Genomic DNA, 16,984 nt, shown 5'->3' on the forward strand with positions numbered 1-16,984 from the left:
ATTTCTTCCAGATCAGCATGTTGATTTAAAGTTAGAGGTTTATCAAAGCTCTTTCAGTAGATAGAACCAAAGAAGGGTAGTTGTTATCATCTAGAGCTGCACTTGGTGTACAATTCGAGCCCTTGAGCAGATGACCTTTAAGCTCACAATTGCCTCTTTGTCAGTTGAACAAAGTTGGGTTGTATCAGCTCATCACACGGGGTGGGAGTGTGTGTTCTGCGGGGAGTGTGATAGCCATGTGAGGCTCAGGCATCAATCTTCACGGGCATGGCTGGTGCCGCGGGCGCTCCGACATCACCTCACCTCTTTCCATGTGTATGTACATGTGTGATAGCTACCAGCTACTCTATAATCTCCACCATGAGTTGTGGGGGTCCTCGCCGAACAGGAGGCCCCCGGGGAGCCTGTCAGTCTGCGCCCCGGGGCCTTGCAGGTCCTATCCGGCCCCGGTGAACAGACGCCGGTCCGGTTGCGCGCAGAAGAGCCAAAACCCCGGGGCAAGTTTGGGATAATCCCCGGCTATGCCTCCTAACTAACTCCAGTTTATATATTTTTTTAAAAGCTTATCGCCGCTCTTGGACGCAGGCATGGAGGCAGAGAGAGTCTGATCACATTTACATATTGATCCCTTGTTCTTTGGCTGAAGGTGGATGTTTGCGTCGGTATCAAGACGCGCGTAAAACATGTTTACAGCAGAATACTGATGTGTAAGCGACAAGCAAGCCATCAAATCTTAAAAAAGGACAGAACAGAAGAACAAATAGGCCTTTTGTGGTGATTTACAAACCCAGTGAAATGTGATTTCAGGGTGCTTTGGAGACGGATTAAATTATTCCAAACAAAGCTTATGGAACATTGAGATAAATGAGCCCAAAAGGCGTCTGTGCATGGGCTCTTTATCTCACACAGGAAAAGTGGTACCTGACCAGTTTTGCCTTAGGATAACGTGTTATTTCTAATGTATATAACAATGTTATAGCCTATTGTAGTGTAGTGTTAAAATATCCGCCGGTGGTGGAAATATGAACTATTTTAACAGCAATTCAAAGGCAAATATTACACTGTATTAAAAGTCACCATCAGTTATTTTATTTTATTTTATTTTATACAAAGTATGTGCCAGTGCTTTTACATTAGTTATTTAAAACACGTTTTAGTTTACCAGGGTGTGAAAAATCTATGCTTTTAGGCAAGTAATTTACAAAAAAATAAAAAATAAAAATAATAATAATAATAATAATAATAATAATTAAAAAAAAAAAAAAAAATCCAGCACTTTCATCATGTTTAAAAATTTTTTACTTGGAGCATTTTTTTCCCCAGAATGTCAGAGACAAACAGTCCTACGGAAAAATAAATGAAAGAAAAATTTGTTCAAAATTGTTAAATACCTGTAGAAGGACTAATATTGATAGCTGACAGAAAGGCTTTCCAGTCTAAAAGAAACCCATAACATTTTTCATGTATTACATCTTATACATATAATATTGAATCATAAAGATGCAAATATTTAGGGCGACTTGTGACTTCCATGTGCATATGAAATCAGCAGTAAAAATGAAATGTTGAGAAAACAAGGCATGAAGATGAGCCTTTGTGTTAGATGTGCGTTCACCCTGGGCCTTGAGATGCCAGAAGGATCTGCATTTGTGAAATGATTCTCTTGTTCTGTAAAACTCAGCTTCTTCACTCACAAAAAAAAAAAAAAAAAAAAGAAGAAGAAGAACAAGAAGAAGAAGAAGCACTTGCCTGTTCCCCCACTGTCTGACAAAGGATCTAAAGCTCATTTGGTTGAATGGTTGAATTTAAAACACTACTTAATCGTGTTGCATTAGATTTAATATAACATAACTGTGCAGAGCAAGTTCTTTTTTTTTTTTTTTTTTTTTTTTTTTTTTAAATAATAGAATCCTAGTCAATCTTGACATTTTATTTCAGTGACAGGGCTTCAATACAGAAATCATTCATTTTTATCTTTAAAATATAAATCATGAAATTAAAATAATCTTTTTAAAGCAAGTTTGAAGATGTTTTTCTTTACATTTGGAGGATTATTCCGTGGGACTGCAGTGGAATAAGGGTGTTTTTTACGCCTCAGTTAGGATTTTCTAAGTCATGAACAAATGGAGACAAACGAGTCTTTCACAGATTATTTTAAGAAAATGATTTCTCTCTGTGCTGACCTCAGGTTCCCCTCACACTTCACGTGTTATCAGCAACAAACCAATCCTTCAAGAGGTGCACGGCCCAACATTCCCGCAAGTAATGTCATTTCTTTACACTTCACAGATACACGAACATGCCTTTCTGCTCCGAGGACACGCAACAGCTTCCCTCTGAGGGTGGGAGATGTGAAAAGTGTCCACCAGGGGGAGACACTCCATTGCAGAATCACTATGTGAACCTCTCATCTGAGTCTGTGACCGTGTCGTGGACTGTAGGGGGCAGCAGTGGGCACAGTAGAGTGGGTGTTTGGAGCAGTGGTGCGCGTACAGGGGACCACCGGGGATCCATGACAGGGTTCCCACTGGGAGGAACACTCTGTTTTTCACTAAATGTTCAGTGATACATAAGACTGAACTGGAGCTCATGACCTGCACAAGAGGTCACAGGACAAATAAGAAAAGTAATCAGAGGAAACAACATTTTTTGTTAGTTTTATGTGCATTTTTCAGCCTTCCTTATAATATATTGAAATTCTTCTTTTTTTAGAACAAAAGAAAAACATTCTCATATTTTAAATTCACTCAAACGATGCACAAATTTGAGATATTTGTTCATAAAGATTTCTATTTTCTGCAACATTATACTCAATTTTGCACTTTTTGCACAACGACATTAATTACATTGTGCAGATTCATATTGTACATATAGAATAAAATAAACTAACAAATCATGTTGCAGGCTATTGCAATTGGACATAAATATAATGTTATAATCATGTAATATGCACGATATTATTCTTAAATACGCCATTATTCACTTGTACTTTTGGTGCTTAAGGTATATTGTGATGCTAACACTTTTGTACTTGAACTTAGAAAGGTTTTTTTTGTGTGTGTGACTACTTATGTGCTACTTTTACTAGATATTTAAAAGCCACATCTAGTGTAAAATTTTACATTTAACATTAACTCATAGGTTGGTCTAAATGAGTTGTAAATCTTTTGAATCTGCATCAACATGTTGCTAAAAATGTTCATTTTCCTGACAGTTTTTATTGTGTTTCTGACATTTTATTTAACTTTCAGTTGCCTAAAAGCTCACAATTGTTCTTTTTCATGCTGTTATGAAAAAAGTCAGAAGAAAACGAAAAGAAAATGCGCAAAAGATAAATTTATCAACATTTACCCATGTAAAACATTTTCTACTTCTTGCTGTCAGGTTTACCTTCCTGTTCACAATCGCTTCAGACAGCTAAATCCTTTTTTCCAAACTGACATTTAACACTAAAAGTCCTTAAAGATTAAGATTCCCCAGGACAACATCTGGGGTCTGTAGTCTTAGGTTTGGATGCCCTTGACATGAAAAAGTTTGGGAATCCCTGCTGTAGCCGAGGCTGTAGCTGTTGTGCGGAGCTTTTGAACACTGAAATACATACATACCCTATCATAGTCTCTCTCTCCCCTTCTTCCCTCTGCCTGATGTAGTGTGACAGTGTACTAGCCCGCAGCACTCTGCTGGCGTGGAAACAATCAGCTTTGACAGAAAGGGGGTGGTGGGGGTGGGGGGGGTTGGGTGAGGGGGGGTTAGAGGGAGGCTGAAGAGAAGGGAGGGATGAAGGGAGTGAGGAGGGTGAGGAGGGAGCAGCGGCCTCAGGCTCGTGTATGATGAACTGGATAGAAAGACCTGTCGTCAGAGCAGAAACAACTCAAAACACATAGATAGATAGATAGATAGATAGATAGATAGATAGATAGATAGATAGATAGATAGATAGATAGATAGATAGATAGATAGATAGATAGATAGATAGATAGATAGATAGATAGATAGATAGATAGATAGATAGATAGATAGATAGCATTTGATATTTATTGTGAAACATAAGATGTTATTTTTGTTTTATTTTGCTTGTTTGTTTATTATTTTTCCAGTTTCTTGTTATTCACCCCCCTATTGTTTATTGGTTTAAAATATTAATCCATAAGTAGTTTTAGTAGAAGTAATTTTCTGATGTTTATCAGTAAATAATCTGAAGTGTGAAGTTTGTTCTTTTGTTTTGTCTTTTTTTAACTGTCTGTTTTTCATCATCATCCTCATCTTCACCTTCTTCGTCATTATTATCTTTCTTCTCTTTCTACTTCTTTAGATTTTTGGTTGTCTTCTTTTTGTTTTAATGTGCTCATTCTTTGGTACATCATAATATGTTAAATGTGGAAAAAAAACCTATCTCTATGTTCCTTTTTGTCATCATATTTTTCCTTCTTCTTCTTCTTCTTCTTCTTCTTCTTCTTCTTCTTCTTCTCCTTCTCCTTTGTCTTCTTCTTCTTCTTCTTCTTCAGCATCATCTCTCTCTTCTTGTTCAGATATTTGGGTGTATCTTCTTTTTGCTTGATTTGTTCATACTTTTGTATTTCATGTTATTTTAAATATGAATAAAAACATTCCTGTGTATCTTCCTGTTGATTACTATCATCTCCTTCTTCTTCAGATTTTTGACACATCTTCTATTTTGCTTTGTTTTGTTCTGACATGAAAAACATACCAACATATCTTCCTCTTTCTCTTTTTCTTCTTTTTTTCTTCTTCATATTTTCTTCTGAAAAACACACCTGACATCATATATACCATGTATATTTCTTAATCATTAAGTTTTTTTTTCTTGCTGATATTTTTACCAGTAACTCTTTTAAAGAATGCGTCAAACTCAATGAAAATGAAATTGCTTAAATGAAATCCAATACATTTCCTGAAAACATCAAATAAAACACAAAAAATCATGAATGTCGGCTTACAGTAAGTATAATGTTGCTTCTTTCTGCTCTTATTGTTGACTTTAAATAACTTTCCGAAGCACCAACAGGAGACGTAGACACTTAATGGCTCTTGTCATTAAGTGGCTTAATTTGACTCCACTTAATTGACACAGTAGACAAAAACAGGTCAAACCTTCCTCCGGGATGTGAAATATTATTAACTCAAACATCTGATAATGTGTTGTAACAACCTGTTGACTGATAGAGCAGCTCATACACTGGGTTAGGCTCTCATGATCCTGATGTCAGCCAGCCACTTGACTCTGTTGACTAATTCATTTAAAGCAATCAGGTCCATCAAAAGAGTCCACATCTTCTGATTCCTGAACTGGGGTGAGCTTGTGTGATGAGGGGTGGGGGGGTGGGGGGAGCATTCAGTTGATGGTTCAGCTGCCTCGTCTGCTATAACCAGCTAATAAATATGAAAACAGCAGGTTAAAACTTTTATTCGTCCTGAGCCTGAAAGGATTATACCCTTCTATAGAGTCCCGTGAAAAATCCCCCAAACCTCATAATGCCCAATGTTGTCCCATAAAACTGTGTTGGACAAAAGATGCAGAAAGGGGGCTTTTTCACGCATAAGGGGTTTTCTCAAGAGCGCATTGAGGGGACCCCCATCCGGGACCCGCCCATAGATTATGTGGCTGTGGGTGAAAGCACGGCTGTGAGCGGCAGGTGCGTGTGCCGGGCACGGGGGGTCGCACTGCCGGTGACCGTGCAGAGAAGGGGGGTGTGGGTATGGGGGGGAGGTGTTGGTGGGGGTGGTGGACTGGAGAGAATGCTGTGCAGCTGCCGGCAGGAATGTTTGCAGATTGTCACTTCCATTTAACTTGCTCTTTTTCTTTTCCCTCCTCCCAGAACTGGAGATGGAGCAGCCCCCGCGCCCCCCCAAACCCACCCACCTACCCACCCACCCAGCAATGGATGCCCAGGTTTCCCCCTCCCCTCATCTCCCTTCCTTTAAGATGGACTAAACGGTGACACCCGGTCCACAAAAGCGATGAGAGGTGCAGGTCGCTCCCCCGCCTCAGAGCCGTGAAATTGTGGATTAAACTGATAAGCAGCAAGAATGATCCACATTCTGGATTTACTGAGGGCGTTTTACTGGACTAAGTGAATGCAAAGTAACTCATAAGGCAGGGTTAACACACTCTTTTAACTCCCCAGAGGTTTTCTTTCATACAGGTTAAAGGATTTCAGATTTTTGAAGCATCAACATATGGTGGCCTAGAAGCTAGAGCTGTTTAATAATGCAGCTCATGAATTCATTTCTGCAACTTTGCCAAAAATCAACCAAAAAAGACAGATTGCTCTTGTATTTGACACTCACAGACAACCTAATCTCATGTCATGTGACCTCACGGAGGGCTTGCCTTATCTATATTCTCCTGCGTTCACACTAAAGCCTGTGCGTTATTAGCAGAAAGCATTTATTTATACCAGAAGATCTCTCACGTGTCTTTTCCTGAAATGGCCCTTTTTACACCCTACCTTGCTCTCTAATCTCTGCCGTCCAAACTGTCCCTTTAACAAACTGTGGCCTAAGGCTATGTGTGGGTCCTCACATAATCCCCCCCCCCCCAAAAAAAAAAAAAAAAAACTCAGTCCCTGTTATTCCACTGGGGTTTGGCAAAAGTGCTACATGTCAGAGCTGCTTTTTCACACCATCTTCTAAGCAAAAAGGATTAATGTCCACACCATTATGAATAATGAGACTGAATAACAAACAGCCGTCTGTTTATCCCGCACAATTAAATAAAGGAAAGAGTGTCCTTATGCGTTTTTATCTAACTATCTTTAGGGGGTTATGGAGGTGACACATAAACAGCAGAATGGTTGCCATCTGATGCCTTCTGCCAACACAACAGGCACTGACTTCATCTCTTTATAATCTGTATGTTTTATGCAAAGCAACAAAACATCAGATGAAAAAATAATAGATATAGTCTACTGAACACACTCCATATACATTTCATCTTTTTAGTGACTTTGAAGCAGCATTCGGGCCTTTATGAATGCTCAGAAACACAATTCAAAACAAATCAAAAATTAAAATCCAAGACCAACTTTGACATTTTTTTCTCACAATATTCATCTATATTTCTATATTTCTACAATCCTGAGCAAAGCTAGTAACCCTTTAAGATCTAGAGCTATTTTTATTGCAAATGACAGTGGAATTTTACTGTACATTTATCTTTTTCAAGGTGTTTTATCACTATTTATTATAATATTATCCTCTGAATGACAAGAGCTCAGAGTAAGTTCAAAGGTTATTATATCATAACATGGAAAACTGAACCAGAAGTGAATTTTCCAGCAAAATACATCAGGGTCAAGTCACGCGGTTATGTAGGGAGTGCCCGATTACATTTTATACTCTAATTCAAAAAGTATTTAAGCTAGAGACATAAATAATACACCATTTTAAAGGTATTAACTAGTACTTGAAGCTCATAAAAAGAAGCAAAAGCTATAGTGCCATTGATTGATATGATTGCCATGATTAGTTAATGATATTAACTAATCATAAAAACAAGTGCCACCAGTGTCATTTGATAAACTACACTACAGGGTCTACAATTTCTTAAAAAATAGCAGCTTCAGACATTAAATGTGCTAAATCTTACTAATAAGATGACTCAGAAAAAAAATTACAAAAGTGCTGATTAGCTCATGTTTCCAGTATATATGATGGTGTGTTATTACACATACATATTGGTTTATCTACATTTATACAATGGATTAAAAAATGTGCCACTTGACAGAACCTGAAAAGTGAAGGCTTTGTAATGCGCAGACACTGTTTTGAGGTAGATCTGAGACAAACATTCCATTTGAATAAAACCCATTCTCTCATTAATTCTCCAAATTTCACATTTTGGTTCAAGACTGTAACTTAGAAGCTATAACCAACTAGCACTTTTGACATAATTTTTCTTCATTAGTGACTCAAATTTGGTAAAGTTTAACCCATAAAGACCCAACACTTCTTTGGTGGCAGTTCCCAAATTAATTTTTCTCTCTATTTAACCTTTCTTAATTGATTTATCCCCATTTATTATAATATTATCCTCTGTATGTAGCATATTTTCAGTGTATATGAGATATTTTTGCATATCTAATCCATTGATCATGTTGATGTTCATTAAAGCTCAGAGTAAAATCAAAGGTTATTAAATCAGGAACGGAGAAAACTGAAGAAAAAGCGACATTTTCAACATATATCAATAACTGAGCATGAAACAAGTGTCTTCATCCACTGTCATTGATCCAATACTGGTGAATCAATGTTATAGAAGATGACAGTGTTTCCATGTTCACTATGGAGCCTCTGAACGTCCAAATGGGTCATATCTGATGACCATGAAAAGATGACAAACTGCATTTTATACCAATTATTTACATGGATTGATAAGCTTAGTGGATCAATAGGTCTTAAACCTTTTAGATTGTCAGATGGTTTTGGTTGCCAGTGGCTGTTTGGGTCTTTATGGGTTAACTACTTTTATTCTGGAAGCATTTTACTTTTAGACCAGAGCTACATTCACGAAAAAAATTATTAGACCACCCTTGTTTTCTTCAATTTCTTGTTCATTTTAATGCCTGGTACAGCTAAAGGTACATTTGTTTTGGACAAATATAATGATAACAGCAAAAATAGCTCATAAGAGTTTAATTTCAGAGCTGATATCTATCCATTTTCCATGTTTTCTTGATAATAACCAAAATCACTTCAGTTCTTACATCAATAGCTATGGCATTGTACTGACAAAAACAGTACTTTTAGACATTCCATGTTTTCTTTTCTGTCTGTTTTAGTCACATGATACACACAGGAGTTAGTACTTGATTGCATAACCATTGTTTTTGATGACTTTTGATGGTCTAATAATTTTTTCCGTGACTGTACATGGGTTTTATTGGTGAATCAACATTGCAGAAGATGATGATGTTTCCACATTCACTACAGAGTCTCCAAGTGTCCAGTCGTGTCCTATCTGATGCTGCTGAAAATCTGAGAAACTGCATTTTACCTGAATTATTTACATGTATTGATAGGATTAGAGGTTCAGAAGTTATTAAACATTTTAGATCAATAGATGCTTTTGGTGGCGGCTGTTTAGATCTTTGAGGGTTAAAAAAAAAAAAAAAAAATTATGATGAGTCTTCTGCTACTCTTGAAAATGCTTTTCATTTTTGTTAATCGCAAATTGGAGAAATTCGCTTCATACTGGGAAAACTGGGTCAACTATGTATGTCACACCTTATAGGCCTGATTTTGTTTTCACAAATCAGTGATTGTGTTGTATGGAAAAGATCACTCCCAACTTGTACATAATTTTTTTTTTGTCTTTTATTTGTTTATCTGCCTTCTTTTCAGTGTTTGGACATAAACAAAAATAGTATTTTGGCATTTAGAGCAGACAACAGATGAATGATATATGTACATACAGTCACAGAAAAAATTATTAAACCATCAAAAGCCATCAAAAACAATGGTTATGCAATCCAGTACTAACTCCTGTGTATATCATGTGACTAAAACAGACAGAAAAGAAAACATGGATTGCCTAAAAGCACTGTTTTTTTCAGTACAATGCCATAGACATTGATGTAAGAACTGAAGTGATTTTGGTTATTATCAAGAAAACATGGAAAATGTCTAGATATCATCTCTGAAATTAAATTCTTATGAGCTATTTTTAGTTATCACTATATTTGCCCAAACAAATGTACCTTTAGTTGTACCACACATCAAAATAAACAAGAAATTGAAGAAAACAAGGGTGGTCTAATAATTTTCCCACGACTGTATGAGGTACCAAATGCGAATGTCTGATACTGAATGTCAATTAAAAAAAAGAAAAAAAAAAGAAAATGCTTCTCATGCTTTGGCCTTCGCCTTTAAAGGAATAGTTAAAAATATTTGGATATTTTACTGCTTTCCAGTAATTGCAGGAGAAGATTATTACCACGGTCTGTGTAGTGCTTAACTTACCTTAAACCCACTGATTAACATGATATCCTGTATATGGTTGGTGTAATATGTGCTATAAAGTGTGAAAACAATATATTTTTCATATAAGGACTGTTGGACTCTGTTGGTCCCTTGGGTGGGATTATTATCCTGACCAACAAGACTCAAACTAAAATTTTGTAGCTGCCATAAAAAAACAACAGAAGTAGTGTACTGTCTAGTCTGGCTCGTCTGTTGTAGTCTGTTGCCAAAACCCAGAAGCAACACTTGTATATAGACAAGGTGGTCTAGCATTGTTGTTGTTCTGGTGTTAGCGTAAGTTGGAAACAGAGTCAGACATTTAAAGTGACATGATGATGTGATTCTGTGCCATTCTTTTCTTAGAGGAGCTGAGAAGCAGCTCCCATCCTGCACCAGCATCAGCACCAATTCACATCTTTTTGGAGGTTTAGTCAATCAAAGACCAGCATTTTCCTCTATGTGTCAGGAACTTCCATTTTGGGATGTATATATATAAATAAATATCTAAATCAAAGTATTTTAACGTATTATATTTACTCTTATAACAAATGTTTTACTGCAAAGTACAGCTGAAAAGTCTGACAAACATTAAAACAAGAAAAGCACTTGGAGAGCGCAGACCTCTGCCAAGGCAGATCTGTGTCGTCCCCTCCGATCACCACCAAAATTTAATAATTTCTTCCTTGCACCAGTATCAACATTTCCTGAAAATTTCATGAATATCTGTCCATAACTTTTTGAGTTATCTTGCTAACAAACAAACACGCAAACAAATAAAAAAAACACAAAGCAAAGTAATCACAATACCGCCTGGCGGAGGTAACTAGGGAGTGTAAACCTGATAACAGTAGTCAACACAAAATACTTTAAACTTTTACATAAATTTCATTCATATAACTTGAATAAAGATTGAACATTCTTATTTTAAAGCATTAAAAACAAGTCACTAGTCATTAGCTTGAGTCTTGGGACCCAAACTTTATAAAAATGTCACAAATTTCCATAATTCTGCATCTTCCACCATCTTTGAATGTCACTTTTGAGCCATTTTTTGTCTGCTTACTGTCTATCTTATATGTTTTATGTCATGAATTAAAAAATGACACAAATTTCTGTTGTACTATATTGTCAGTGATTCTTCTACTGTCTTGAAAAAAATGTCTTGTTTCTCTTCTCATTACGTGTTGTTACATAATTTCTGTCCAGTTACATGAGCTTTGTCTTGTTGCATCTTTTACATCGTGACTCTCTCTCTCTCTTTTTTTTCATCTTTTACAACTGATGCCTTTGCTGTACATTTGTACCTTATTAACTCTTTCAAAAACACTCTTCTTAATTAATACACATACCAAAGAATAGAATAGAATAGAAAAGAAAGTAAGATAAGAAGCACAGCACTGATATTACATCGACCTGATACTCCTTTGTCATTGCTTATCCAAATAATATGTTTTTTCTTAGTGACTGTAACAAATTCAGCTATTACTAGTCATTGCATGTTGCTTCCTAACACTTGAAGGCAGTTTCCACAGCTACAGGAACATGAATCTGGCCTCGTGTTAGTCAAAAAATATGATTATTGTCACTCAATAAACCACAAAAAAAATGAAGACATTTTTGCCCCGCTTCTCCCCTTTGCATCTTTTCCCTCTTCTTCCTTCTGCATCCTCCAACACACTCTGGATCATAACTCCGTATTCACAGCTGCCAAAACAGACAAAGCAGCTCGGAACGAGGATGTGAAAATGAAATATGAAACAGTGGTGTGATAAACTGGTAGATAATCATCTTTTCATTAAACTTTCATCCCCAGTGACTTAAATATTCAAGAGCCCAATTACAGAGCTTGTATCTCCCTCTCTCATTCTCCCTCACTCTTGCTTTCTTAATAAGAGCAGTCAGGGAGAGAGGGTGGGAGTGGGAGTGGGAGTGGGGTGAGTTGTACGTGGCTTAAGGGTTGAGTGAGAGCATCATTACAGAGCGGTCACAGGAGGAGAGATGACCCGCCGACGTCCCTCATCGGACAGGGAGCAGCAGGCCTGACGCGTGGCTGTCCAAATACAGGGCGAAAAAAGCAGATAAAGAGGGAGACGGGCGGCAGATAGACAGCTCAAGTGGGCATCCATGCAGGTCTGATGGATGGAGGGATGGTGGGAGACAGAAAAGAGACAGACAGACACAGAGACGAGCTAAGAGGAGTATAGATTTTCCAGGCAGATAGTGGAAAGATGTGTGCATCCTGATGAGTGCCACAAACAGGGCGCATGACTCTCTTGTCTGCCTCTGTTCCTATGTGTTGTGTGTGTGCAATGTGTGTGTGTGTGTGTGCAATGTGTGTGTGTCAGTGTATTAGCAGTCAGAGCAGTGAAGCCCACAGGCGATTCCTGTGTGTGCTTGCGATAAAGGGAAAAAGGGAGGAAGTATAACGGGGGAAGCGGGGCGCAGAGGAGGGGTGAGGGGTGGATGGGGGGTAGTGGGTGGTGGGTGAGAGGAGAAATGAGGAAGTTGGTTGAGTTGGGGGGGAGGGAGTGGAGGGAGGGAGGTTGGGTGGGTGGGGTAAGGGAGAGAGAGAGAAAGAAAGATAGAAAAGAAAGAGGAAAGAGCATCCAGCAGAGCAGGGAGCTTCCTCTATGCTGTCAAAGCCTCTGGATCATGTCCCCATTGGTCTCTCTGCTACACACACACACACGTTCCCTCACCCATTTGCTCTCTTCTCCCTCAAACCAACCCCTCTCCTCCCTCCCTCTCATGAAAAGAGTGTCTTGGCAGGGTAATTAAGAATGGCCTCTAAACACAGGAGTATGGCAGGAACGCTCCAGATGAAAGTAAATGATTAAAATAATTACAGGCTGAGAGCTGACGAGCCGGAGTGTGGGGTGGCCGCCGGACATTTGTCGGTAATTAGATAATTAATCTGAATGCAAATGATGAGCCCTAACGAAGCAGTCAAGCTGAACCAGAGACAACTGCCGTGAGTGAAATAGGGGAGGGAAGAAAAGAGAGGAAAAAGCAGGGGAGAGAGGGTGGAAAAAAAAAAAACACATGAATATGAGTGTAAAATATCCAGCCTCCAAAAATCAGCACTCAAAAGTAAAAGAAGCAGCGGGAGCAGCAGCATTGTAAATCAATAACTGTTTCTGGCAGTGACAGCTAAAAAAAACACCCTCCTACATCACTCTGTTTGTAACTTTCACTCATGGTGACAAGAAGACATGAATACCTTGTTAAAAAATATACAAAAGTCCTCACACAAACCACCATGTGTTGTGCTCAGCATTGAGAGAAAGAAAGGGAAAAAAAAAAGTATCTCTCCCAGGGAGCTGAAATGCCAAATGAAGGGGATGAACATGAAATGGCACCTGAGGAAGAAAACAGAGCACGCTTTGCACTCCCTAAAATGCGTGAACAAATTGTGGATTTACTCGCTGGCTGCTACACACCCAAACACACACTCATTAATGCTGTGTTTCTGTCACACACACACACACACATTACCAGTGTGTATACGTGCTCTCAACAGATGCAAACACCTAACTTCACAGCTTATCCAGACATGTTTTTTTTTTTTTCCAAGGTTGGTCTAGCAGATGAAAATGTACTTGTCAGCATCTCCTGCAATAATGTGGATCTTTTACATTTAAATAAAGAATATTGAGGGCTTCATTATTCAGAATCCTAACAGCACAGAGGAAAAAGTCACAATATTTTGGTTAAGTTAGAGCTGCAGAATTGTAGCTTAATCAGTTTAGTGAATGAAAAATGACACTCAGCAGCTACTTTTACCATCAGTCAGTTTTAGGGATCTGTCACCCCATTATTTACTGCTTTTTGGTCCTATGTGATGATATATGTTTGGATTGTCTTTTATTGATAAGTCAAAACAAGCACCTCTAGAAATTAAGATGAATATTCAGTAGATTAAATGATTAATCAAGATAATACTCTTTACAATTCAGAAGCTGAAAAAAGCAAATCATTTATTGAATTGAAATGGCACTGAAAGATTAAATATCACAATAGTTACTGGTTTACTTTGACAAAACAAAAACTTGACAATAAGACATGACAAAAAAATGAGAAAAAAAAAAAGAAGCCAAACAGAGGCTGTGGATGTCAGAGATGATCGTGTCACCCCTTGTTAAAGCAAATTATACAGCACATCCACTTACATCTTTATGAGACTCTGGAGGAAAATGTTTTACCTGTCCACCCTACTCATTAAAAGCAGACAGATCTCATTGCCCACTCGCTCATTCAGTCGAGTGCATCGTAATCACTGGAGAGCTCAGCAGCACAGTGTAGTTTACAGGATTGTGTCGTTAGTCAACATACTTGGCTCACAGCTCATTAGACACTAAAGCTTGACATTTTGAGTGCTATCACATTATCAGATGTACAGTGAAAATCTGATTTTTTTATGTTTTAGAAGAATTTTTATGAATTTAAACTTGAATACTGTGAAACAAGAGAAAATGTATGATTTTGAATGGGATATCCATTTTTTTCTGTAATATCCTACAATACCATGTGAGAAAATGTGTGAAATTACAAAAACATACAAATCTTTCATATGTATAAAAGTTGGACTAGTATGAATAATCTAGTGTTATATATGATACATGAAGTAACAAAGATATATTGTAGATTAGTTCTATGAAAATTAAAAATGAATTTAGGCCTGATAGAATTTTCACCTCTTATTCAATTTTAACCAAAATAGTGAAATCTATTTTGGGAGCACTCAGGTCAGATCCATTAAAGTGTCACATGCCCGTGAACAAAAAAGGACGTTGAAAATGGATGAAATGTTGACATGCAAAGTAAAACACTGTAACTGACTGAACTGAAGTAAAGTGTTGTTATACATCAACACCATATTTAAAGGTCAGCCTTGCTCTATAGGCATTTTACTTAATGAGAAGTTTATGAACTCAAAATTTTTTTCACATTTCTGTTTATCTTTGTTAATATTTATTTCCACTTAAAAGCACAAAAAAATATATTTTTAAAAAAATATTTAAGACAGTGGGACAGTAGTCAAAGCAGGATATGAAAAGCCTTGTGGAAATTAAAACAATGTTGATGTTTACAGAGAAAACGACACACTGAGAAGTAGTGTGTAGGTGTTTTATCCTCCCAAGTCAAATTCAACATGACAAACATTATGACTCTAAAACACTTTGTGATTTGCCTAACTATTAAAAACTTTGAGGTCAATACAAATATACGCTATAACACAGCGCATAAGCAATCACAAAAAGAGAATTTACATGAACAACCAAACAAATGTAAAATGATCAAACTTTAGAGCACAGGTGTCAAACCCAAGGCCCGGGGGCCAAATCCAGCCTGCCAAAGGGTCCAAGCCAGCCTGTAGGATGAATTACACTGAAAATATTAACAGTCAATGGTGTAAAAATCCTTTTAATTTAGGTTCCACATACAGAACAATTCATCTCAATTGGGTCAGACCAGTAAAATATTATCATAATAACCTATAAATAATGAAAACTACAGATTTTATCTTTTAGTGTAAAAAGAGTAAAATTACATGAAAATGTTTATATTAACAAACTATCTTACAAAAAATGTGAATAACCTGAAATGTCTTAAAAGAAGTACATGCGATTTTACCAATACCCTGCCTGTTATTAAATGTTTTATGTATTTGTAGCTGTAATGTAAGTTGTAATGTACATGTGTAAATGATAAACTGAGGCAGAATATTGTTAAAATTGCACTTGTTTTTCTTAAGACATTTCAGGTTGTTCATGTTATTCAGATTTTTAAGGAAACGTTGTAGATGTAAACATTATCATAATGTAATTTTACTTTTTTCAATGTTGTTATTTCACTGGTCCGGCCCACTTGAGGTCATATTGGGCTGAATGTCACCCCTGAACTGAAATGAGTTTGACACCCCTGCTTTAGAATATAAAGAAATGAAAATGTACAAAAATAACAAGACTGTATTGAAGAACCACATAAATGGAGGGAGATACTCCAAGTGTCACTTCAGTTTTTCATGGCACAAACAAAAAAACAGTGTCCCATGATTCCTTGAGTGTATCAGTGTCAGTGTTCACTCCACAATGAGCTCAAAGCCCTCTGCCTCCTCAAACTCTGCGTTCATTTTGGCAGCCAGCTGATCCAGCTCTGCGTTGTCGATCTGCTGCACCTTCTTCCTCCGCCTCTTCTCCTTCACCACAGCCACCCCAGGGATGTTTGGATCCGGTTCAGGGAAAGCTGAAGCACAATCATCCGCCTCGAGCAGAGACGTGAATGAAGACAGACCAGACAAGAACCCAGAAACCTCCAGACCCGTTTCGGTTTCCCCCCTTACTCCTCCTCCTCCTCTCCGCATTACCACCGGAGTGTTGAGCTTTTCAAACCCGAACAACGTTTCACGGGACTCGGGGCTGTTGAATGACTTATCGCTGAGCCTGCTGTAGGACCGACGTACCTTCTGCGACCACACCGCATCAGCTGGATCCACATCCGGCTGTTGGGGCTGAGAAGCGGGGGGCGGCGTCGAGGGGAGTATCGGTGATGGCACAGCGGCCTTCTGCTTCTTCTTGGACGAGGAGGAGCCCCTATTTTCGGGGACGGGACTAGGGGTGGAGACCTTTGGCTTCTTCTGCTGGACACTTTCAGACCCCGACCGTCTCGGCGTGTTCTCCTTGTTGTGCTCAGAGGGCGCGGTTGTCTTCCTAGGTGCTATTTTCTTCACAGTAATTGAGCGTTTAACAGCAAAACCAGGCCGCGCCATTTTGTTGTCAGTTGTTAAATCAGCTTGACGTGGACTCAACCGTGCCGACCGTCGTCTTTGCGGGCCGTTAATATTATTAGACTCCGCCATTGCAGTATTAGGCGTCCCTTCGTGCATACTATTTATTTCTATGTAAATCTTCCAAGTATTTTACTTACAATCGATACAGTGCTATCGCAGACACAGCAACAACAGTCCGGTCAAATTGCCCGCCCGAGTCGCATGGAAATTACG

At 38.1% G+C, this 16,984-nt stretch overlaps 1 protein-coding gene across 1 annotated transcript; it reads right to left on the bottom strand.

Annotated features, from left to right (window-relative positions):
* Positions 1-15,843: 15,843 nt before the first annotated feature.
* On the bottom strand, positions 15,844-16,973 carry cdca5 (cell division cycle associated 5). The gene has a single exon (XM_030147741.1). It carries the CDS (start codon positions 16,865-16,867, stop codon positions 16,064-16,066), a length of 804 nt encoding a protein of 267 aa, XP_030003601.1. The 5' UTR covers positions 16,868-16,973; the 3' UTR covers positions 15,844-16,063.
* Between the last annotated feature and the right edge of the window lie 11 nt (positions 16,974-16,984).

Source organism: Sphaeramia orbicularis, chromosome 11 (assembly GCF_902148855.1).
Source record: "Sphaeramia orbicularis chromosome 11, fSphaOr1.1, whole genome shotgun sequence".
Classification (NCBI taxonomy): domain Eukaryota; kingdom Metazoa; phylum Chordata; class Actinopteri; order Kurtiformes; family Apogonidae; genus Sphaeramia; species Sphaeramia orbicularis.

Bases quoted from the DNA above. Each gene is read 5' to 3' on its own strand.
- cdca5 (XM_030147741.1), bottom strand. From the start codon at position 16,867: ATGCACGAAGGGACGCCTAATACTGCAATGGCGGAGTCTAATAATATT.